At 41.5% G+C, this 25,219-nt stretch overlaps 1 protein-coding gene across 8 annotated transcripts in view; it reads right to left on the minus strand.

Annotated features, from left to right (window-relative positions):
* SV2C (synaptic vesicle glycoprotein 2C) overlaps positions 1–25,219 on the minus strand; it is a 213,967-nt gene that overhangs the window by 39,183 nt on the left and 149,565 nt on the right. For 7 of the 8 annotated variants that reach the window (XR_012158914.1, XM_073344195.1, XM_073344194.1 and 4 more), the window contains 2 exons: positions 7,426–7,559; positions 7,186–7,275 (listed from right to left, as the gene is read on the minus strand). Coding sequence is in view for 7 of the 8 variants with exons in the window: in XM_073344195.1 (XP_073200296.1) it covers positions 7,186–7,275; positions 7,426–7,559 (224 nt within the window). In the remaining variant the exon portion in view is untranslated. Of the gene's footprint in view, positions 1–7,185; positions 7,276–7,425; positions 7,560–8,561; positions 8,647–25,219 lie in introns of those variants that run through there. The other variant, XM_073344200.1, reaches the window with a different exon arrangement.

A 25,219-nucleotide genomic window follows, 5' to 3' on the forward strand; every position in this document is an offset into this window, starting at 1 on the left:
TATTGCTGGGTTACTTTCACTGTGACAAACATCATTAAAAGTATTTTAAATAATTTATTAGAGATACCAAAAAAGAAGGAAAATAGTAAAAGCTTTTGAAATATAAAGTATTAGGTACAGCTTTGATTTTAACAATATCCCTTACTCCTTTTCCCTTTAGCTGTGGGGAGTTTTTATAGGGATTCCCCCTTCCTTCCCCTGCTGTTTGACCATCTTTAGATGGTATTAAAAATGTTTATTAAATGTCCTTTTTAGAAAAAAAGAGAAAGTTAGCTGAAATGGGCTGAAGCTGTTGTTGAAGTCCAGTCCTGTTTTCTTTAGGACAAAACCAGACAAACGCACAAAAGAGAAGCAAAACAAGAGCAAAGATAGAAAATGCAGCTTCTGTGTCTGGTGCTGACTCTCACTTGCAGCCTTGCCACTGGAGAAACAGATACAGTACATGGCCTTATAGGCTACTCTGAGACCTGGCAAACTTGCACCAGTGTTGGGCTGTTTAAACTGTGATTTTAACTGCCTGTCTGGAGACAGGCTCACAGCAATGTGGCAAAAGGTGGAGTTGTCTTGGCCAGCTCAGCCAGACTTTTTTTAGACAGAAGACAAACAGAAAGAGAAGAAATAAGGTATGGAAGAAAAATGCTGGGGGGGTGGGGGAGGAGGATACTAGCAGGAACTCAAGGATCACACTCCACATATTACTTGGGATTTAGCTGAAAGCAGTGGAGGTGGCAACGTCATCTGTTTCCTTCTCATTTGCCCAATTTGGTCAGGATGCTTTTCAGGATCAGGACAACAAAGGCCCAATGGTGTCATGGTAGATAATGTCTCTGGAACTAGAGAGGGTTGTGGCCATGATGGTACAACTTGCTCCTTTCAGACCCCCTCCCTCCTTCCCCCAGATATACAGGCTCCAAGCACCCTTTTGCTGGGCTCAGGATAAATTCCTAACACGGGTCCCCATCTCATCCCACACAGACATTAAGGAAAGAAAAATTTATATTTGTTCTGAAATGGGATAGCTACGCCTCATCACTTTAAGACTCTTCTTTTCCAATGCAAAAGCACAAAGGACCTCACTAAAGTCAATGTTTTCCTATGAGTTCACACTCAGTAAGCAAAACAGCAAGATGACATAAGTGTTCCTATACCATTGTAGATCATCTGCAGTTTTTGATGATATCTAGGTGCAAACATGCTAACCAATACTGACTAAATGTTATTTAGTCAAACTCAAACATCCACAATTTAGCCTGAATTTTTTTTCTTGGTGATGGGCTTGTGGCTTTCTGGCTGGGCTCTTTGGACCAGACTCGGCCCTGGTAAAATGTACCCATTTCCCCCCCCTTTACTTGGGGCCTGGAGATATAAAATGTCCTGAAAGAGGCAGCAGCCTCATCCCATTAACAAATCAAAGCACACTTCAGGGTATTTTTCTTTCAGCTCATTGCCATGCCAACTCGTGACTTTACCAGGAGCTTTGAAGTGTCTAATGTCACAGGTCTTTTAATCTAATCTAAACAATCCAATTTGGAACCATCTACTTGTCTCCAACTTTTCCTGACCTTCATAAAGAATTTTATGGAACAGGCTAATTTTTTTTTAAAACCTTGGACAACTTAGTGTACAGGCCTCTGCACCACCACGCTTGCATAAAATAGCTGTAACTGATAGACACAAACAGGCAGACGGCTGGATAGACTGGCTGTTGATGAGAAATGAATGTGCAGGGCTTGCAGTAAAGAAAGTGTGTTCCCCCCCTTAAAATAGAAGAATGGAAGATAACCTGCCCAACCATAGCTCATCATAGGCTTCAAAGTAGTAGCTCATTGTTTTATTCAGTATGCCTTTCCCTGCACTGTTGAAATGTTTCCTGTTTAGAGCTTGTAACAGGATGGCAATCACCTCTTGCCTGTGCCCTCTTGGCCAAGTGCATATGCCTGCACGCTCTCTAATTTAGCTAAGTCTTCAGCGACTCACCCCTCCAGTCGAGTCACATACAGTCTGAACATGAAACACAAACCCCTTCTGGGGTAAACAGTTGTAATGGGGGCCTATCCCAGTACCCCTCGGTTGGCCTCTCTCTTCCTGTAGCCCTCCCAGGTTCAGGACCTTAAGTAATCTCAGTCTTTAAACAGTCCTGGCCCTGGAATCGAGCCATACCTCAAGGGATCCCTCCCTGGAAGCAATGTCTTTTTCTCCTCTGGGCCTCTCTGGGCCAGCGTGGTTACTAAACAGTTCAGGTCCCCTTCTGGGGGGCTGTATTCCCAGTTCAACATTCAAGCCACTTCCCCAGCAGCAAATGGGAGGAAGCCAGGCCTGCCCAGTACTCCAGGTCCCAGTCCTAAAAATAGCAACCACCTACCATATTCCTTTAACTAAACCGTGTTGCTGCTATGATTTCCTGGGCCACTTCCCCAGCACCTTTGCCCTCACTGTAGGGCTGAAGTCTTTGATCCTCTCTGCTCCCCTGACCCCTTCTAGCAGCTGCTCGGTCCACAGTCCGTTAACGCCCTCAGCCAGCCAGGAACACCAATCTTACTCCTTCAGCTCCAGGCAACGACTGCCCTCACCTCTGCCCTGCAGCTCCTTTCATATGGGCTTGCTGTGTCCAGACTGGCTGCTCCCTGCAGCCTCTCTCTGATTGGCTGTGTCCCATGCAGCCTCTCTAGGCCACTTGGAGGACTCACCTCCACTGCTTCTTTCTGGGATGAGGTTTGGTAGGATCATGAGGCCTCCAAGAAGGGGGCCTCAAGGCCTGGTACACCCTGTCAAGGAGCTGTTTATAGCAACTAATCTGCACTGGATACAGCCCAAAAATCTTAACCCTTTTAAATCAGATTCTGGTAGCAAAATAGAAATGTTCCTAATATAGATAACTATGATTTTGGTTCGAGCTGGAGAACTTGTTTTTGCAGAATTAGCTCCACACCCAATAGAACTATAAGGTGCTCCTTAACAATGACAACAAAATTCATTTTGATAATATCCTGAAAGAAATAACAGAATTCCTTTCTTTTCGTCTAAAATTATAAAAATGCTCAGCTGAACAAATAAAAAGATTTGAAGAAACAAGAATACTAAGTTATCTAAAAATCCATTTTCTGTCTTTTATTTGTAAAAATTTGTAACTATAAAGAGAGAGGTGCAAGACTGGACTATTCTAAGTGATAGATTTTCTGTTGGGTCGGTGTAGAAAAAATATTTTGAAGCAAGTCTAGTTTCCGCAGTATGAAATATGGGAAAGACAAAAAACAAGAATAGCTGCATATCTAAGTGAAAAGGCAACTTCTGTATTCCACAGATGACTAGAAGTGCATAGTACCTCAAATTTTACAAACTAATGGAACATTGTAAAGGAAAATTCACCCAGAAAAAATGCTCAATTAACATAAATGCAGTATGAATTGACTGAGGGGGAAGAATTTTGTCTGTAGTGGATTGGAAGATTTTTTACATGGATATTGATCCGAGGCAACTTAATGTATGCTTTTTTAAAAGCCCCAGTTCTGGAAGGTAAACACATACTTAAATTTTAAGCATGTTAGTAGTCCTGTGGACTTCAATGAGAATTACTCATATACTTGAAGTTAGGCATGTGACTAATTACATTGTGAATCATAGCCTAAGAACGTAACTGCCTAGAGGTATAAATATTTGCAGTGTTGCTGTAGCCGTGTTTGTCCCAGGATATGACAGAGAAAAGGGGGTGAAGTAATATCCTTTATTGGACAAACTTCTGCTGGAGGAAGAGACAAGCTTTCAAACTTCACAGAGCTCTCAACAAGTTAGCACGAGTATAAATAGCAATGTAGCCAGGGTAGCATGAGTAGCGGCAGCTGAGGCCTGGCTTAGCCATATTGAATACGCACCCGCCTGAAACTGGTGTGTACTTACTCAGCACGGCTAAGCCAAGCCTCTGCTGCCGCTATTCATGCTACCATGGCTACACTGCTATTTATCGGTGGGGTGGCCGTGTTAGTCTGGATCTTTAAAAGCGGCAAAGAGTCCTGTGGCACCTTATAGACTAACAGACGTATTGGAGCATAAGCTTTCGTGGGTAAATACCCACTTCGTCTGATGCATGTAGTGGAAGTTTCCAGAGGCAGGTATAAATATGCAAGCAAGAATCAGGCTAAGGATAACGAGGTTAGTTCAATCAGGGAGGATGAGGCCCTCTTCTAGCAGTTGAGGTGTGAACACCAAGAGAGGAGAAACTGCTTTTGTAGCTGGCTAGCCATTCACAGTCTTTGTTTAATCCTGTGCTAATGGTGTCAAATTTGCAAATGAACTGAAGCTCAGCAGTTTCTCTTTGAAGTCTGGTCCTGAAGTTTTTTTACTGCAGGATGGCTACCTTTAAATCTGCTATTGTGTGTCCAGAGAGATTGAAGTGTTCTCCTACAGGTTTTTGTATATTGCCATTCCTTATATCTGATTTGTGTCCATTTATCCTTTTACGTAGGGACTGTCCAGTTTGGCCAATGTACATAGTAGAGGGGCATTGCTGGCACATGATGGCGTATATTACATTGGTGAACGTGCAGGTGAATGAACCGGTGATGGTGTGGCTGATCTGGTTAGGTCCTGTGATGGTGTCGCTGGTGTAGATACTGCTATTTATACTTCTGCTAGCTAGCATGAGTATGTGTACACAAGTAGAGTAATCCCAACTCAGCTCTAGACACGCCATTTGTTTGGTTTTAAACCAGACAGTCCTCTTTTTGAATGTTTGTACTCAGATAAAACCAGATGTGGTTTTGTCCAGTATTAGACAAGGGACACCATTTTGAAGAATCATGCTGTTCCGCCCCTGCTGGTGTGAACTTGCACGCACTGTGAGTGTGAGGTTACACTGGCAGGATCACACTGGCAGGGACAGAGCAGTGTTATTCCTGGAAATACCAGCATGTCTGCTATTTTGGGAATGTGTGAGTGGCTACCCTACCCAGCTCATAGTGTAGACATAGCCTAAGTGTATTCCCACCCCAGTTCAGTTTGTCTCCTTTTCATTTTGGTTTTGATAACCATATATAAAGGTGAAGCCCTAGTCATACTGGAAACAAGTGTAAATATTACTGGCAGATGACATGTGGCTTCTGGAAAATATGACATCATATAATTAGGAAAACGTATCAAAAGAAAAACACTCAAATTAAATAAATAATTAAGAAAAAGGAAAATCACCTGAATCAAACAGAAATTAGATCTGCTGCAGGATCAGAAAACATATTAACTACCAAAGGATCTGTATCTTTTTGATATAACCAGTAACATAGAGGTCAAATAAAAAATGACAAATATATCCAGGCATACAGTCAGACTGGATGAAGCTATGAAGTTTAAGAATACCAGCTAAGTAAATACTTGGACAAGAATTCACAAAAGCCAGGTCTAATTTAAATTGAAAAGATTAAAAGACAAAAAGAAAATTACACAAAAATTCTTTGCATGTGTACCTAATATGATAAGGTGCTAAGATGGTCCAATGAGGAAACTGTGATAAGCTAACATTCTAATAGTGTTAGCATTCTATTCGGTTAATATTGTAATAGGAAAACACAAGCCTACATTAGGGACCACTTCAACGCATAACCTTGATGTATAATACAATGTTTCTAATACTTTGGATTTAGGAGTCAAGTTTTCCCATCACTAACAGCAGCAGCACTGAAAAATCCCAACTCCCTGGTATTTTGTCTCTTATCCATGCAATGGGAAAGCGGAAGTTTAGTCATATTAAAAGCTGACAAACTATTTACAACATTTAAAAACAACACACTGAGTTTAGTTTTAATCATTTTTCCAGTGTTTTATTTCAATAATTAATGTAGAAGGAGGGAGTGTTCTCTAGCCGTTAGATTAGTGGAACAGGAGTAACTAAGCCCATGTTCTTTCACAGCTCCACTGCTAACTCACCGTGTAGACTTAGGCAATTTGCTTTACCTACAAATGACCGTAGGTATTAGTAGGTGTAATAACAACAACATTATGCTGGAAGGTTTTAATGGCTGCCATCAAGAGGATCTTTGATCCAAAGGCAGCCACAGACCTGTTAAAGCTGATGGGTGCACTAAGCACCCTCCTTTTGACTAAACTGAAGGAGCAACTAAGCTCCTATATGAAGACACCTGGAGACAACAGATGCTACCACCCAAGGCAATTGGCTGCATGCCAAAGCCTGAATAGAGTTACATCGTGACGTTTGAGGATTTCTCCTGGGACTGTTTGCAAATGCAGGGAGTAGGGGATTGTTTCTGGCAAGCTGGATGTGTGTTAAAGCAACAAGAAAGCCAGCAGAAAGCAAGACAAACAGTCGTGAGCATGAGTTTGAGAGGGAGCAGAGAGACAGAGCGCCTTCGGACACAGAACTGGCTGGAGAGGCAGATTTGGATTTCTGAGGAAGGAAACTGACTATTGTGGTTTGTTTCTGCCATGTTCAGAGAAACAAGACTTTGCTCACATTCTTTGTAAATAAACAGGATTTCGCCAAAGAAATACTTGTCTCATATAATCCATTTCTCCTCCGAATGGAAACAAATCTGCAAGGCCCTGAATATTGGTAATAACTCAGGCCAAAGAGGCAACTATAATAAATAGTCGACTTCCCGGGAGTGTATCAGAAAATTATTTTTAAATGTGTTGAGATCTTGATATAAAAGACATTCTACAAAAGTGAAGTATACTTTATTCTTTTAGCTCAGTAAAAACAAATTCATTTGAAAAGGTTTCAGTGCATAAAATGCAGCTGTTAGAGGTCCAGTGACTTTATCTTTCTTTTTTGCATTTACTATTATCCACATTAAGGCAGGCGTAGGCTTTGCAGCAGCTTTCTTAAGGAAACACTAAAACTGGAGAATACTGGTTATATCAATACAATGGAACTTATTGTTACATCACTGATCCACATGCCCTGCAATATGCTGGCTAAGGTTTCCAAAGCCAGCCAAGGGATCTGGACACCTAATACCTATTAATGTTAAAGGAAACTGGGTATTTAAATCCCTTAGGTAGCTTTTAAAACTGAAGCCATTTAGTTTATATGGCAGGGCTGTAGAATAACTTCCTTACTCTGAGTCAGATGTACCACAGGTATGTAGAGTACAGTTACTGATTGCTAAACCATTCAGGACCTGGCTGACAGGAGAACGGATGCTGCTCTAAGAGGTCAGCTTGGTGATTAATACTCACTGTGAAGACTTTTTCAGGCTGACCACGAGCTCGCATGTTGGTGTCATGAATTTGCTTGAGAATCATCCAAGCTTCATCGTGTTTTCCAACCTATAAAATTTGACCAAATTATGGAAAAGATTTATGTTAATACTTTTTAAACAATTTTAGTACCTGGTGCTGTGATACTATGGGGATGAATGCTCCAGACATAAGATAAACAGGAACAGGGAATTATAAAGAATACGTTGAAAGTTTTACCTCCAGCAGAAACCTTGGACTTTCTGGCATGAAAGTGAGTGCTACTACTGAGGAGACACAAGGCAGTGCACAGACGACTACAAATACTCTCCAGCTGTGAAACTGGTAGGCAGACCCCATACTAAAACTCCATCCTATGGGAGAGAAAAATAAACATCAAAAGAAACAAGGAGCATTTCACATGTTGATGTCTGACGACTTTTGAATAGTTGGATATAAATCTACACCCAAATTTGGCCCAGCAAATATTTATTTTGAGAGGGTGGTAAGGGAATTATCCCCAGCGTTTATTCTATTCTTGTTCCACAGACATTCAAGGGATCAAGTTTTACTGACACAAATGCTCACTGGATGCATTTTAAACTTTTCTCTGTAAATATTCACACTGGACCTGGTAATACCTTATGTGGGATTGGAGGCTGCTCGATACAGCAGTGGGAGAAAGTTTCCCAACCCCCTGCCAGAAACCTCATCCAGAGATAACTAAATGAACCAAACAAGGACATCACTGCAAGCTTCGCAAATAGGACCTCACATATACACATGCAATGGCTGTGTGTGAATATGACAGGAAAATTAAATCTAAATGCTACATCCACCCACTATGTTTTACAATGGTCTATTTTTTCTAGGAATGATGCCTCTGACAGGGCCTGTGTGAGCCTGAAAGGACAATGCTTAGTATTTTACAAACTTCCATCATCCTGCTTATCTGCTACATCTGGCTAAATTACTACCACTCCCTGAGAGTCAAAGCCCGAGTGGCTTCTTCAAACCTTCCTACTGATTGTTGATAGGATTTACATCTATCCCATTAGGCAACAGTAATGATGCCATGGGACTTCTGGATAACAAGTGTCGAATTCTCACAAACTATTAGTAATCAATCCAAACAGCGTAAAAAATTGCAAAAAATGTGACAATTATATTAATATAAAAATACATTTGAGTCAATTGCAATATGTAAACAGAGGTTAAAATCAGAGTAAATTTTTCACTGTGAATTGTTTGCTCATTTATCTGCTTTAAACTAAGCAGGCATGTTTTTATTTTTCTGGTAAAGCACTGGAATTTTGTTTTTAATTGAGTTAATTATTTTTTTGGTATAAGATCAAGAGTTTCTGAAATTGCATTACCTCTCATTTAGAAAAGTGAATATGGCCAAAGTAAATTCCTTTTTAGGTTTGGGTGAAGAGTTAAGGAATTTTTTTTTTTGGTGTGGTTTTCACCCCACTAATTTTTATAGAACTGAAAGATAGAAAAATAAGAGTTATTTTGATTTAAGATTCCAAAGTCTGATTTTTTTATTTATTTTTTCTACAAAAGGAAGATGCTAATGTCAAACCAACTCAATATGGAACCAGAGTCCCAGAATGGAATACAAGGCAATGCATAATGCATAGAGCATTTAAAGGGCATAACTCTCTTCACATCTAGTCCCAGAACACTGTACAAAGAGCCATCTAAAATCTATTATCGTAAACATCAAATGCCTTCAGCTGGAAGTACTAAGAAGAGCATTCAGTGTTTAAACTTGCATCTGGGATTCAAATCCTTAATCCTGAAGCAGTTAGGGCTAGATTTGAGGTAAAACAGGAGGGGTGAGAAGAAAAAAATGAAAATAACTGTCCCTTTCCTCCAAAGAATAGATCTTGTGACGCAACCCTAACAGAAATATCACTGAGTTGAGTTATTAAGGATAAGTTTCCTGAGCTAAAATATTTCAAAGAAGACAAAAGGAAAGAAAGGCTTCCCTTTGGCAAAAAGTTTATTAGTCAAGCCTTGATCATTTATAGAACATTCAAAACTCTGAAAATGCAAATGTACGATACGCACCATACTGTATATTCTCTGTATAACAGATACACATATATTCTGCTGAAGATTTCCTTTGCATCATTCTTGTACAGAATGATTACAGAAGCATGACTGAAACTGGTAATATGTCCCCTGATGCTCAGTGAAAACACTGTAATTCTCCCTTTTACATAATGAGACAAACATGTTTTATATTATTAAGCTTTTTCTTTCTTTTGTTCCACAGAGCGTGTCAGAATATGGTTTGTTATGCAAAGTGTGGTGTTTTTCATTTGCCATAATACAATGAAATACAGCTTTGTTTTGTAGAGCAGCTTTCATAAAAACTTTACCTGAAAGCACTTTACAGAGTTAAATAACAGAATCTGAATTAAATAACAAGGGAGAGAGAAAGAATACAGTTAAAGTGTAAATAATAGCAGAAGGAGAAAGAAATTGAGGTAAGAGAGAAAAAAGATGTTTTCAAATAAGAGTTAAAAGGAGATTGTATTAATAAGGCAAAGAGTTACAGTAAAGCTGCTACAGGTGACAGCTGCTGCAAAGGAGAAGGTTCTTGCACCAACAATAGTGAGATTGTGTGAAGGGACAAAGAGGGGGCTAATGAAAGATGGGCAGAGGGTGTAGAGGGCACCAAGTTCCATGAGACAGTCTTGTCAAGTTCATGGAGGGATATACATACGCCAGCGGCCATATCCTCAACTGGCATAAATCAAAGTAGCTCCATTGAAGTTAATTAAGCTAGGTTGATTTATATCAGTTGAGGATCCGGCCAAGGACAATTGTGACCTGGATCCTGAAGTGGGCGTGGAACCAGGAGAATTGTTTGAGGAGTAAATGAAGGCATTGCAGTTCTAGGTATGGTACATGAGAGAAGACAGGCAGCAGTATTCTGCACAGGTTGAAAACTAGAGAGCCTCAAGAGAATGGATTAACAAGGTGAAAGAAGCTGATGGTTTGGATGAGAATTTTCAGCAGAGATGGAGTTGAGACAGTAATGTACCTTGGCAATGTTACAGAGACGCTAACAGCCGATTTATAGACAAAGGACATGTGTAAGCAACTAGAATTTAAATTCAAAAATTACATCAAATTATGGATTATAAACCAAATTATTCTATCTGTTGTTACAGCCCCAATAGGCTGCTGCGTTTGGGTCCCACTATGCCAGACCAATGCACTCTTAAGCTTCTTTTGGTCTGAGTCAGCTGCAGCACTTTCTTTTTCTTTGGCCTCTGTGTCACGCTTCCTGAGCACAGGCTCTCTGGCTGTTACCCTGTTGTGTAAGAGGGACCTCGCGGTCCAGCTGCCTCGGACTCCGGAACCAATGTTGATCCCCTGCAGACTCCTCAGTAGATTAAGAACACCCTTTTCCAGTATTCCAGCTTCATGGGCACTCTGGTTTACAGTTCACCTCTTCAGGGATGTGTCACAGTTGAAGGCATAACACGCAGGCTTTGTAAAGGTTTCTAACACAATCACTCTTTACCTTAGACAGCACAAGCAATATACAGCTCTAGACAAAATAATAAAACATCTGTATGCATTTTCCTGCTTCAGTTTCCTCATTATACTTGAACGTTCTTAGGTCAGAGTCATCTAGGTTGTCCAGGACCCCCCGTTTGCACATGGCTTCTCCTCCAAATCACTGAGTGTATGTGTCTCTCTCTTCTCTCCCCTCACCCCCCTCCAGCCAGCTTCATTCTGCTTTCTTTCCCCAAAGGACTGTGAGAGATCCTTTCTTTTAAAACCCCCAGTCCTCTATGTCAGGTGACCCCATGATAAGCCTCTTCAAATGATCAAAGTCACCCACCAGCTGAACCACTGCTTAGTCACCAGACCATCTAGACAGACTGGTTCTGGGCGGTAGCCAACTCTTTGTCCAAGGGGACTTCCCTGGGAATAGAGAGCCTTCCAGTTTTAATGACCTTGCATTGTTAGCTCTGTGCCACCAGCCCCTGGAATTTCAGTCCAAGGTTGAGGTGAAAAGACAACAGAGAAGGCAGAGAAGCCCCACATTCAAAATGGAGTTTGCCCTCTAACACAGATGTACATACTATATCAAACACAATTCATAGGCTGTATATAGACAGATTTCCCAAATTGTTACACCTATACAATCACACTGACAGACACATTTGCAACGGTGTAATAAAATAGAATTTGGCCAGTGGAGGCAATGAAATGTTCAAGACAAAGAGAGAGGATGCTCCTTATACCCAATAGCAGCACTTCTGTTTTAGAGACATGGAGCTGAAAGAAGTTAAATCAAAGCCACAATTTGCTAAGTCAAAGCAGGTGAGGGAAAAGACACTTTGATAGGTGGGAGAGGAACTACAACAAGAAGGAACTAGAGATGCCTGTATAATTATGGAAGTGGAGTAAGATGATGGAGTGGTCCATAGGGTGGACCACTCAATAATAAAGGAGAAGGAGTCACCAGCAGTCAAAAGAATGAGCTATTAACTGCATGGAGGAATGTGGCTTCTGTGCTACAATTAATGGAACGCAACCAAGGACCTTGTTCTAGGAGAGGTAAGTGCTGAGACAGAGAAGGCTACACAGTGGTTTCTTTTTTAAAAAAAATTAAACATTAAGGTGACACTGTGCAACAACTAGTTGTAGAGGTTTGACATACATGGAAGAGAACATAACTGTAGTGGGATCTACAAACCCCATACTGAGCAGAGGCAGAAGGGGGAGGGAGCCTCTTCTGCCTATGGGAAAGCAGCCTGACCACATCCCTATGCAGCTGCCAGAACTGCCAGTCATGGAGGCAGGCACTCACAGTGGCAACCAATACAGGAACAAGGGGCCTGCTATAAAAGTAGAGTGCTCAGAGAAGGAAGAGAGGCAGAAAGGCTTGGGACAGTGAAGGGGTAAGACCCCTGTACCTTGCTTCCTCCAGAAACATGGCTCAAAGGGACTGAAGGAGACCACTAGGCCTAATTAGAGGCCAGGGGCCAAGGAGTGTCCTGTCCAGGGGTTAACCAAAGAAAGCCAATCAGTGGGCAATAGAGACCCTCTGAAAGACCACATCAGGGACTGGTGACTATAACACAATATCTTACACAGCCACTGGCAGCACACAGGAGATACATGATGGCAGATCCAGATGATACTTGAACAGCATCACTCCAGAGACATTAGCTGATGACGTGGTTCATTTCTGGATGACCACTGCCCAGGGATGGAAGGATCAATAGTAGCAATTTGTGTCAGGAAAGATGCTACTAGGAATGGTAAACCCAGTAACACATCAAAGCACTGTCTGAAGAGGACAGACTTGTTACTGCCATCATAGCCCTGAATCATGTTTCCTTGGGAAAAATGCGTTATTCCTTTGGTACATTTTTAAATACATCAGGACTTAGTGCAACAGATCAGTAACTCGTGGCATTCACAAACAGGGCCTAGCGTAAGACTAGTTGATAGATAATATACATTCTATGGCAGGAATTACTCCTTCCCACCCCCTGCTCATTTATCTTTATTTTGTCTATATGACACCCATGTAGTCCCTGATCCTGCAATTTAGTGTATACACACATAACATCAAAACTGATTAAATAAAAACCAATAAAAATGATCCCACTGTGTGAAATTGATTTATTTATTTTAATTCCATAATGTGTTCGGCAATTAATAGTTGGTGCCTGTGACAAAGAGCTTACAAACTAAGGTCCTGATCCTGTAATTTACAATGCATGGGATACCAAGATAGCGATAGACACTGCTGCTATAATAAACTGCTTCTTAACATATGAACAATCAAGCAGAGCTAGCAATAGCAGCCGCCTCTATTTTGACACTCTATGTACTGTAAATTGCAAGATCAGCACCTTAGACTGTAAATTCTTTGGTTCAGGCACCCATCTGTTAAGTGCCTAGTACCTTCTGGAAGCAAAATAAATAAATATACAGTGTACCATTTTGATATTATAAAGTACAGTATGTTAACAACAGGATTTTCAGGCTTGTGATCCTGTTTTTCTGGCCTTTTGACTAGGTTTTGTAATTCACAAACTGCACGAGATTACTTCACAGGATCATTTAGTGCTCTGCCTCTTTCTCCAAGAAGAAATGAGAAAGGAAACAAAGTGACCGATAACCCTTCAAAAGTTGCTTATTACATTGAGTGCCTGAGAGAGGCAGACATCTAGGCATGGAAAGTTTCTTGAGCCCTTGCTGGCTTTGGAAAAGCTGAGATGCTTTAAAAAACAACAAGTTTTTACATAAAATTCTGCAGAAAATTGTTTTTCATAAAAAAAGGATTTATTTGTATTTCAGGCTGATTGACTGAGGAGCATGTGCCAATGCAGGTGAATCAATTATTTTGAGCAAGTAAAGATGTACTTTGATTTGATACATTAATTTTTATACAAACAAAACAAACAAACAAACAAACAAACAGGAGGCGGTTACTTATTTTCCTAACAACATAAACTGCTTCCTAATATACAGTCAAGATGAAGTAGAAATAGTGGCAGTGTCTGTTGCTGTCTTTGTATCCTGTGTTATATTCTTGAGTAGCAATGGCTCCTTCATAATTAAGGTTGATGCTTGTCTCACTTTATAAGCCCAATTTTTAACGTTCCCCTCGAAAACATCCCTGAAATGTCATGTTCCTCGTTTCATCCTAGGGGAATATTCTGCTTGGAAATTTGGGAAAAAAGCAGAAAAGGGACTTTAGTGTTATTTAAAATGTACTTTTTGCTGACTTTTTAAACCCGTCCCCCTTTTTTTTTGATTCAGCGGATCTCCAAATGGCCCAGGCTACAAAATCTAAATTTTTACATTTTATTGGCCTATTTTTTTCTTTTTTGGGAGAGGGAGGATGTAAAGAAGGAGAGGTGCCAAGTGAGATAATTACAAATATATCTAGTAAAAAGAGCTTGTGATGGGGTGTGCATACACTAGGTTGATAGGTAGGGAAAGAGCGACTCATTAAAGCAGAAATAGAAGGTCTGGTCTACAGTTAAGATCGGTTGACATAGTTATGTTGGTGAGGGTTGTGAAAAATCCACACCTCTGACTGATGCAGCTATGTGCTGATCTCACCCCCGGTGTATATGCAGCTATGCCAATGGAAGAGTGCTTCTGTCGATGTAGCTACTGTTGTATGGGGACGTGGTGTTTCTACACTAGCGGGAAAACTCCCTTTGTCAGTGTAGGCTGCATTTATGTTATGGATTTATGCTGGCAGCATAACTACGTTGACGTACCAATGCCAGTATAGTCTCTACAGTGTGAACATGTCCTCAAGCAAAGGTAATGGAAGTTGGTGCTGTATATGCCCGCAAAATGTTATTACCACATAAGTCAATTGTGTAGCAAAATCCAATTTCAGTGGACGGTAACTTATTTTTTTATATATTTTTATGTGGAGAAATTACATCCATATTTACAAAAACCAATATTTGTGGCATCCTCCCTTTTCAGCCATCCAAAGCACCCTATTCTACACAATTCCACACTGCTAGAAAAATCAGTGTTCTTGATGGTTCATTTATAAACCCCACAGTAGCACTTTACATTATCTCAGTGATAGGGAAAAAATAATCCTTGTGGAAGTGATCTCACCAACTGGACCATTTTCAATGTTCATTCTCCTAATCCTACACCTGAATTCAACATCTTCGGACACTCTCGCCTCTATTTGTATATTTGCTGCGGTGAATGGTACTCTGAACATCCACTTTCAAGGGCATTCTTCCTCCCTTATCTCAAATAATGTGGCCTACCTCACAGAAAATCCTCTTACGATGCCTGGTCCCCTGTGTGACAGGGTACATCACCCCCGCATTGGTGAGGCGAAGGTTAAGGACCTGCTCCGGATGCAGAAAGCCATGCTCCCTTGTCTCTACTAGGCATGCTCCCAGTGGTGGGAGCATTCAAAATAGAGCAGCTCAGCTCAGCTCAGTCTGGGCTGACCAAGGAGGAGCACAGTTGGGAATCTTCCGGGACTGCCAGGAAGCTTCCGGGACTCCAAGTCGCCTGGATTGGCCTCCTAGATAAGCTGCTGGAAGCCCACTGGCCACAGGAGCTGAGGGCAACGACAATGATGTCATCAGGAGAAGGGGCTCCTGAGATGAACCTGGGAGAAAGCCAAGAGGGATCCCAAGACAGTATCATGACACTGCAGAGGTACAGGAAACAGCGGTAGGAAGTAACCCAGGGAGCATGAGTAAGGGTAAAAAACACCCGAGGTCACATATATGGCCTACTGGTCAGAACCCAGTGGAGTAGGGTGGAGCCAGGTTCGCCTACCTCCCACCCCCAGGGACTGTGTCCACCAGGCAGAGCAGCCCTTGACTCTAACCCTTTGGCAATGCTACTGTGGACTGTAGCTGGTAGGCAGAATGGCTCTTGACTCTCACCACTGGGCACCACTGTTGTGAACTGTAACCGCTAGGCAAAGTGGCCTGGACACTTGCTACTAGGTGGTATTGATGGCCTGGGACACACATAGGGTGATCAGATGTCCTGATTTTATAGGGACAGTCCCGATATTTGGGATTTTGTCTTATATAGGCGCCTATTACTTCCCACCCCCGTCCCGATTTTTAACACTTGGCACACAGGCACCCCCTGGCACCCTGGCATATAATCTATTTATCTGGTTTCCCTGATTTGGTTTGAACTTATTCTTCTCTTAGTCTCAATTTGTCATCACTTATTGAAAAACGTTACATCTCATATCGCACAGAATACGTTCCTGTGCAAATGATCCTCAGATTGATTTTCTGTCAGTTCAACAATCACTTGTAGATCAAGCTCCAGTCTGGGCTAAGTAACAATGTAGGTTTGATGTTTGCTTTTTAACCACCATCTTTGTTTGAAGCCAGCACACAAAACTGAAATTGTTCTGCACTTGCCACTCCTTATTTCTGGAAATGAGAATCATTTATATATACACACCTTTATTCTACATATGCATCTCAGCTTAGAGACTCTGACCCGATAAATGTCAGTCCCAAACTTGACTACTATAACAACTGCTCACCCCACATTTCAGGTGTGCACAAAACAGATTATAAACTTCTGTCTCCAATGTCAGTCAAATACCATATTAACAGAGCAGGGACCACATCAAAATGGATACTCTGAAAAGGCTGTTATAAATAAAATAAAGCCAAATCTCAATGAAATACAGTTACAGTACAAACAAAATCAGCTCAGGTTATAAACCTCTAAAGTCAACATCTTGTTGATTGATTTTTACCTTTGTATTTATTTAATACAGAATCATACTCAAAGTCAAGTCATCTCATTTTCAAGAAACAGGTTATTGCTTATGTTTCTGTCAGCAATCCAATCTGCAAGTTTCCAAAGCAAGTGTATGTTGTTTACTCTCATACACATAATCGGTGGTACAGTCCTGCAGACAAATTCCAATGAAACTCCTATGACAGCCACAGTAAAAAGATTTCTCTCTGTTACCCAACGCAGTTTCAATTAGTAAAAATGAAGACCTATACAAATCTTCCAGATCAACACAATCAAAGCAATAGCTGATGTTGTCACTAGAATTAGTCATGGTAACATATGCAGCTAGGATTACACAATCCCCCCTCCATCTCCTCATTTTCAGGCAAATTCAGCCATCCTTACTTATGTTCATTAGTCTAATTCTACCCGTACTTTCACTGAAGTAAACTGAGTTACACTGGCATAAAAACTGGTGTAAAACAGTGGAGAATCCTGCCTACTGTTTTCCCAGTGCAATGCTTCTTATTTAATTCTGGAAAATCCTAGGCAATACGTCATTTCCCAGCTATTAAGTTTCGTGAACCAATATTTAACAGTGCTACATTTAATGAATGACACCCATTCACAGTTATGGACACACACTTTACCTTCTGCTGTCACTCTGACAATATCAAAATCTTTTTCATTGTATAACTCCTTAAGATTCCTGGCACCCTGTCAACTGGTAGGTTCATTAAGGATTTTATTGCTCTTATCCTTTTTTCCTCCCTCTTCTCACTGGTTTTCAGCTGCTGCAATTTATCTCTTGATTTACTCACATTTCTGCCATGAATAATAATTATGTATTACAGAAATAGCAAAAGAAATTTGGGGGGTGGAGAAGAAAACTCAGTGCCAATGCATTTTTCTTAGCCTTGGGTTGCCTGTTGTAATACCCATTCTGAAATCACATGATGAAGCAGCAAAACAAAACTAAAAGCACAGCAACTATTTGCTTATTATTATGTTTAACACATTTAAAAACTGCATCAAATTTTCTTAGATCATGAACTAGGCTGGGAAACTTGGAACGACTACTGTGATGATTTTGGAGTTGGTCCCCAAGATGTCTTTCATTCTGATTGTCTGAAGATCAGCTTTGGAGCCAAACGTAGGCATGTTCTTGGTGCTAACTCAATTTGCCTCTCCCATCCCTGATTTATGATACAACAGGACAGTTATAAGTGCGCTTACTCTGTTTTATTCTGAGTGTTGTGCAGCAGCTACCCAGAGTTAAATATCACCCTGGCTCCTTGTAAATGCTGCATCCTAAAATCATTAATCTTGAAGCCAGTAGCAAGTTCCAAGGTGCTATGGTTTGTTAAAATAAGTGGTCCCAGTGCATCCTGGGAATAGTTTTCTCGGGCCAAGGTGCAAAATAAAACCTACAATGACTGAGCTGGAAGCTCTGTAGCAGCTTCTCAGTGGATATCACCGTCTCACTCTACTGATTACCAGAAATGACCAGATGAATCACTGAGCCTGCAGCAACAGATTACGGAACAGTGGTAGTGCAGGGCAAATCAATCGCAAAATGTACAAAGATGATCATTTACATATAACCACTTATTTAAATGTCAAATTCCAGGCCTTGTCAGATTTGTTTTCTATTATGGCACTGCATCTCCTCCATGGAAATATTAAGCTGAAAGAGTATCTTTAAACAAAGTTTCTGATCTGAAGAAAGACAGGACATTTCAGTTGTACACACGCTAATGGAAGTGATGCATAGCATACCTTGGAATTTGTTTCAAATAAGAATTTAAGTTCTTTTTCTGTGGTGTTTTCATGGTACAAGATTCTTGTAAAAGAGATGCTTTCTATCTTCATTTAAAAATAAATAGCACTCACTGCAGAAAGAAGGGAGGTTACTGTCCTCCAACATCCCATATCAACACAGTAGGTACAGTTAGGGGATCTTTACCCCCAAACCCCAAATTTCTAGACATGAGAATCCCACATCTCCTTAACAATGCAGAGGTTTCTAAAGGTGGCAGTGAGTGAGGCACCTTCCAGACCTAGGTATTCTTCTCATGGGGAAGCCTTCAGATCTACAGTAAAGTCAAAATGTCCCATCTAGTGGGACTCCAATGGGGGGAGGGGGGAAGAGCAGCCCCAAATGCAGGTGGAAGAGAAATGGCCAGGGAAGCCAAGGGAATTCATTGATTCAATGTATGTCACCAGCAGCTTCCCTTCTATGCCCTTCAGTGGTGCTTATCACCCTAGCACCTAAGCACCTACACTGGCCACTACTCAAAAGCTGTTCTCCACCCTCTTATATTTACTTTTAAATCTGGGGATGTGCTCACTAAATAGAACCTGTGATTAACCTAAATTGCCACTTGATGGCACTGTTACTGCACTCAGATATAAAGTATCCAGTCGATAATTTAACTCTACAGTAAGTTTTACTATGAACATTGCTGGGTAATTTAGAAGACCCTAGATGTAAGCTAAATCTAAAGGATAGGGCTCGAAATATTTTACACTGGGCAGAAGTTGAGACACACTGTTACTAGGTTTCAATTGTTATTAAATGTGCCCTCAGCATTTCCCAATTTAAATGTTAGCAATATCAGTGGAGTAAAAAAAGAACTGCAGCTAGAATAACATCTATGCTTTGAGGTCCTGAGATTGGGACAATGGATTTTGACCATATTAAGCTAAATCATACTCCTAAGGGATCAAGTTAGATATTGCACAGGGTCAATTGAAATAAATGTTTTCTGACAAACATAGGTACTATTTCAGTATTACACTGGAAACATGTGCTTGATGGAGGGGGGCTACAGTGTCGGGGGGCTGGTTACCACACTAGTCTTTCATCTACATAAAGATATAAATCTTGCTACAATCACACATGAAGAGCAGTTTGATGGTCTGAGACGAATCACCAATGGATCTCACTCCACATTACCAAACCCACCATGCAACCTGGCACAGTATATCAACCACTGTCAATTTTTGCAGAAGAGAGTCCAGAGCTGAAATAGCTGGAGTGTTGCAGGTCATGACTGAGGTACATTATCAAAGCTGCTGGTAGAAGTTTGCATAATGTCTGGCCGCATTATGTCTGGATCTCTAGCCAATGCTATTAGTCCCTGACATTCACAAGGAGAAGCAATTCAATACAAGAAGAAAGTAATACTGTTAAGCAGACATCCTTACATTTTATCTTTTATAAATGTATTCAATTCTGAGCTCAGACCTGCTCTGATGACATTTCAATCTTTGTTTAAAAGCAATGAGATATTTTAGAGACATAGCCTCAGAAATTTAACTGGGTCTTTTAAGTTTTGAGCATGGAGAGCCAGAACCTCAGCTGGTGTAAGATGGTGTAGCTGGAGCTATGCTGAGTTACACCAACGCAGGATCTAGCTCTATGCTTGCAGGGTTGGTGAGGAGGGGTTAATCAATGGATCTCAAAACATTTAAACCTAACAATTGTGATGGCTACCCTCTCCCCCTAATCCAATAAGATTCTTCTGGAATGAGGTAGCTGGCCAAAGCTACAAACACATGGGGTATCAGGGAGTAGAACAGTCTATTCTCTACTCTTACTATACAACACATAAGCAGAGACATAAGGAACAGTGTTCACTAAACATGCTGTAAGGCTAGAATTAGATGTTCAGGCTCAGTTGATTCTCTCCATGTCCCACACAGGAGCAACCCCCCTCACCCGCAAAGCCTCTAAATCCCACAGCATTAAAAGTTTCACCTTAACCCTCATTCTCTTTCTTCGGTTCCACTCACCATGTGACATCTTTCCTATTTTTACAAACACATTAAACAAATGAACTTCCATTCCACAAAACACCTATAGGCCAGAGATTACTAACACGGAGACTAGTCAATCACATTATACCACGGCCTCAGGTAGATGGATAGCTTCTGAAATAGTGTAGTTCCCTGAGCAGATAATTGGACCTCTCTGTCTCTAGAGTCTCTTCCACCACTGATGATGATGATGATTGTGGCTGCACTAACATTTGCTGCAGCACTGGCCAAATTTGTTCTCTGTCTCTGCACCCTCTAGCATTCTTGATCTCTATGGCTGCATGTTGTATGGTTTCCCATTCTTCCTACTGTATCTGACTTACAGATGTCTGTAGTTTTGTTTTTATTAATTATTTAATATTTATATTGCAGTAATGCCTAGAGGACTCAACCAGTTTGGACCCCATTGTGCTACAAACCGTACAAACAGAGAAAATGACAATCCCTGGCCCAAAGAACTTACAGTCTAAAAGACAAGACATATAGGTGGATAAAACAAACCAGGGGTTCAGGGTGAAGACTGGTCGGAGGGTATAACAATAATAATAGGGTGTAGGTTTCAGAGTAACAGCCGTGTTAGTCTGTATTCGCAAAAAGAAAAGGAGTACTTGTGGCACCTTAGAGACTAACCAATTTATTAGAGCATAAGCTTTCGTGAGCTACAGCTCACTTCCTCAGATGCATATCGTGGAAACTGCAGCAGGGTTTATATATACACAGAGAATATGAAACAATACCTCCTCCCACCCCACTGTCCTGCTGGTAATAGCTTATCTAAAGTGATCATCAGGTGGGCCATTTCCAGCACAAATCCAGGTTTTCTCACCCTCCACCCCCCCACACAAATTCACTCTCCTGCTGGTGATAGCCCATCCAAAGTGACAACTCTTTACACAATGTGCATGACAATCAAGTTGGGCTATTTCCTGCACAAATCCAGGTTTCTCACATCCCCCCCACCCCCATACACACACAAACTCACTCTCCTGCTGGTAATAGCTCATCCAAACTGACCACTCTTCAAGTTTAAATCCAAGTTAAACCAGAACATCTGGGGGAGGGGGTAGGAAAAAACAAGAGGAAACAGGCTACCTTGCATAATGACTTAGCCACTCCCAGTCTCTATTTAAGCCTAAATTAATAGTATCCAATTTGCAAATGAATTCCAATTCAGCAGTTTCTCGCTGGAGTCTGGATTTGAAGTTTTTTGTTTTAAGATAGCGACCTTCATGTCTGTGATTGCGTGACCAGAGAGATTGAAGTGTTCTCCGACTGGTTTATGAATGTTATAATTCTTGACATCTGATTTGTGTCCATTTATTCTTTTACGTAGAGACTGTCCAGTTTGACCAATGTATATGGCAGAGGGGCATTGCTGGCACATGATGGCATATATCACATTGGTGGATGTGCAGGTGAACGAGCCTCTGATAGTGTGGCTGATGTTATTAGGCCCTGTGATGGTGTCCCCTGAATAGATATGTGGGCACAATTGGCAACGGGCTTTGTTGCAAGGATAAGTTCCTGGGTTAGTGGTTCTGTTGTGTGGTATGTGGTTGTTGGTGAGTATTTGCTTCAGGTTGTGGGGCTGTCTGTAGGCAAGGACTGGCCTGTCTCCCAAGATTTGTGAAAGTGTTGGGTCATCCTTTAGGATAGGTTGTAGATCCTTAATAATGCGTTGGAGGGGTTTTAGTTGGGGGCTGAAGGTGACAGCTAGTGGCGTTCTGTTATTTTCTTGGTTAGGCCTGTCCTGTAGTAGGTAACTTCTGGGAACTCTTCTGGCTCTATCAATCTGTTTCTTTACTTCTGCAGGTGGGTATTGTAGTTGTAAGAAAGCTTGACAGAGATCTTGTAGGTGTTTGTCTCTGTCTGAGGGGTTGGAGCAAATGCGGTTGTATCGCAGAGCTTGGCTGTAGACGATGGATCGTGTGGTGTGGTCAGGGTGAAAGCTGGAGGCATGCAGGTAGGAATAGCGGTCAGTAGGTTTCCGGTATAGGGTGGTGTTTATGTGACCATTGTTTATTAGCACTGTAGTGTCCAGGAAGTGGATCTCTTGTGTGGACTGGACCAGGCTGAGGTTGGTGGTGGGATGGAAATTGTTGAAATCATGGTGGAATTCCTCAAGGGCTTCTTTTCCATGGGTCCAGATGATGAAGATGTCATCAATATAGCGCAAGTAGAGTAGGGGCTTTAGGGGACGAGAGCTGAGGAAGCGTTGTTCTAAATCAGCCATAAAAATGTTGGCATACTGTGGGGCCATGCGGGTACCCATAGCAGTGCCGCTGATCTGAAGGTATACATTGTCCCCAAATGTGAAATAGTTATGGGTAAGGACAAAGTCACAAAGTTCAGCTACCAGGTTAGCCGTGACATTATCGGGGATAGTGTTCTTGACAGCTTGTAGTCCATCTTTGTGTGGAATGTTGGTGTAGAGGGCTTCTACATCCATAGTGGCCAGGTATATATAAAGCCTGCTGCAGTTTCCACGATATGCATCTGAGGAAGTGAGCTGTAGCTCACGAAAGCTTATGCTCTAATAAATTGGTTAGTCTCTAAGGTGCCACAAGTACTCCTTTTCTTTTTGCGAATAGGGTGTAGACAACTTTTAGTCAAAAGCAGTGATCACAATCTGTCACCTGCCTAGCTGTTACCAGGGTACAGTTTCCTGTGTGCCTTATGGCAGAGGTGACTCTAGAGAAGGCATTTGTTGTAATATTTTCCCTCCTGACTGATCACCTTGTATAATTCGGGTGACACTGCACTACTCATGATTTCTTTAGTCCATCAGTTCTTGTACCTTCCTAAAGACTTGATCTGTATTGCCTTCTCCCAGAGCTGCTACATCTTTCGCTGGCCATTTTCCATTTTGTAGTTTCTCACTACTTTTCACTGTAGCAAGTCCCTCTTCATTGGCAGCGAGGTTTTTGCCCCTCATGCCATCAGAACTTGCACTTGATAGCTCTGGCAGCTCTGCAACTGAATGTTCTCAGGGTGTCGCCCAACATTAGAAATCACCTAGGTGGTATCTACCTTTTCTGAATAGCGTTGCTGGTCCACTGGAGGATGCTTGAAAGATGTGGATGCTTGTATTGCAGCAGTCACTACAATTATTTTGGGCCTCCGTGGAGGCATCGTGACATCAAGCTTACAACAGAACTACAGATTGACAGAACCACAGTTAGATCAACTCAACTGTACGGCTGTGAAATGAGAGTGTTGAGGAAGGCTGAAGAGCAGCAGATTGATGTTTTCAATTCTCCTTGTCTTTGCCAGTTGCTTTATATTAAGCGACTGGACAAGATCAGCAGTGAGGATATTCATAGCCAAAGCCAGCAACTGCCTCTGTCAACAATAGCTTAGTTTCCGTGGCTTTCTTAGTATGGACATATTATTAGGATTAAAGACCAATGAATTAGGAAGTATGTTTATCAAGGAATGCTGTTACACGGTTTGTGATTGCTCAGGTGCTAAAAGCTCTGGTGGCCCAATAAGATCACCAGTGAGAGACATAGTCTGAACATCCAGCCAGCCTGTCTTAGGGACCTAGCTAGGGATCGGTCTGGATGGCGCTTGAGCTGCAAGGATGCTACATCCCTTTGGGGTTTGCCTTGATGATTATGATGATTGTGGGTGCACTAACATTGGCTGCAGTCTTTTTAGAGTGCTTAGAAGGGGTTTAGCCATTATTGTTTCCAGTGGTTTTGTGTCTGATTATATTATTACAAGGAGACCATAGATATAGTGGTGGAACCCCTCCATCCCAAACACTACAGAGTCTTGCTCTCTTCTGTTTTGGTCAGTTTCCAATAGAGTTCTGCTGGCATACAAATTTGGCTGTCCCTGTATTTCAACCACCTACAAGTCCTTTCTCCAGTGCACTTTTCTCCGAATCCCCCAGTTGGCAGTACTTCAGGACAAGGGCATCGGTAATCAGCTTTTTTAATAGTTTCAAATACTTGCTGATGTGGCACTGCTCAGTCCCATTCCACATTCTGCCTTGTAAACCAGCATATAGGCATCGCTACTGCTGCCAAATGAAGACAGAATCTGGACTGGAAGTTTATAATTCATAGGAAGTTCTGCACCCCAGGTACATCCACCGGGGCTGGTATATCTCTGAACGCCTGGACCTTGTTCGGATCTGCTTTCAATCCTTCTGCTGTAAGCAAATAAACTTATGTATGTCACCTGTTGCTATCTGAGATACAGTTAAACCTAGAAAAAAAGTGTATGTTCTTGTCTCAGCATTGCTACAGAAGCCCTGCAGTTGCCACACAAGAGCTTTTAGGAGTTTTAATTCTCTCAGGCAGTACTGACAGTGCAGAGCAGACTGACAGCTCCTGCTGTCCCGGGGCTAGGTAGGCACCTGCTATTCACAGAAGGTTACAGTACAAGGGAAAGGCCCGACTTAGCAGGCACACCCCACCCTCATTAGACAGCATTAGTTACTGGGGGCCTCAGGAAGGAAAAGTGGTGTGGGTAAAGGAGGAAACATCGATTCCCATGAGATTTCTGCTATTTTACTTTGGATAAACTGTTGAAAACCTAAATCCATCCAGATATGGACACAGTATAAGATCAGCCCCTCTCTAATGTTGTATATATGGATGGATTGGAAGGTTTCTGTTAGTCTGCTATGGAAATGCTAATATAATAGCTGTGACAAGCTTGCTCCTAGAGCTATAAAAATCAGCAGAAAGTCCAGAATGCTACAGAAGGCTTGGGAAATGAGGAACAGGGAGGAGAGTTTTTAAGTTATACTGTGTGCAGACTGTGATTGTTGGTTTGAAATCTGAGATTCAGTTGGCCCAACACTACAGACTGAGCAAGTTGCTGTGATTCACAAGCCTCAGATTTATGAAATTAATTAATTTTTTTAAATTGGAGAGCTGATGGATGGATGTGATCATGTTGCAGAATTCAAGAAATGACCCCTAACAGGAGAAAC

Source organism: Lepidochelys kempii, chromosome 5 (genome assembly GCF_965140265.1).
Source record: "Lepidochelys kempii isolate rLepKem1 chromosome 5, rLepKem1.hap2, whole genome shotgun sequence".
In the NCBI taxonomy this organism is placed as follows: Eukaryota; Metazoa; Chordata; order Testudines; family Cheloniidae; genus Lepidochelys; species Lepidochelys kempii.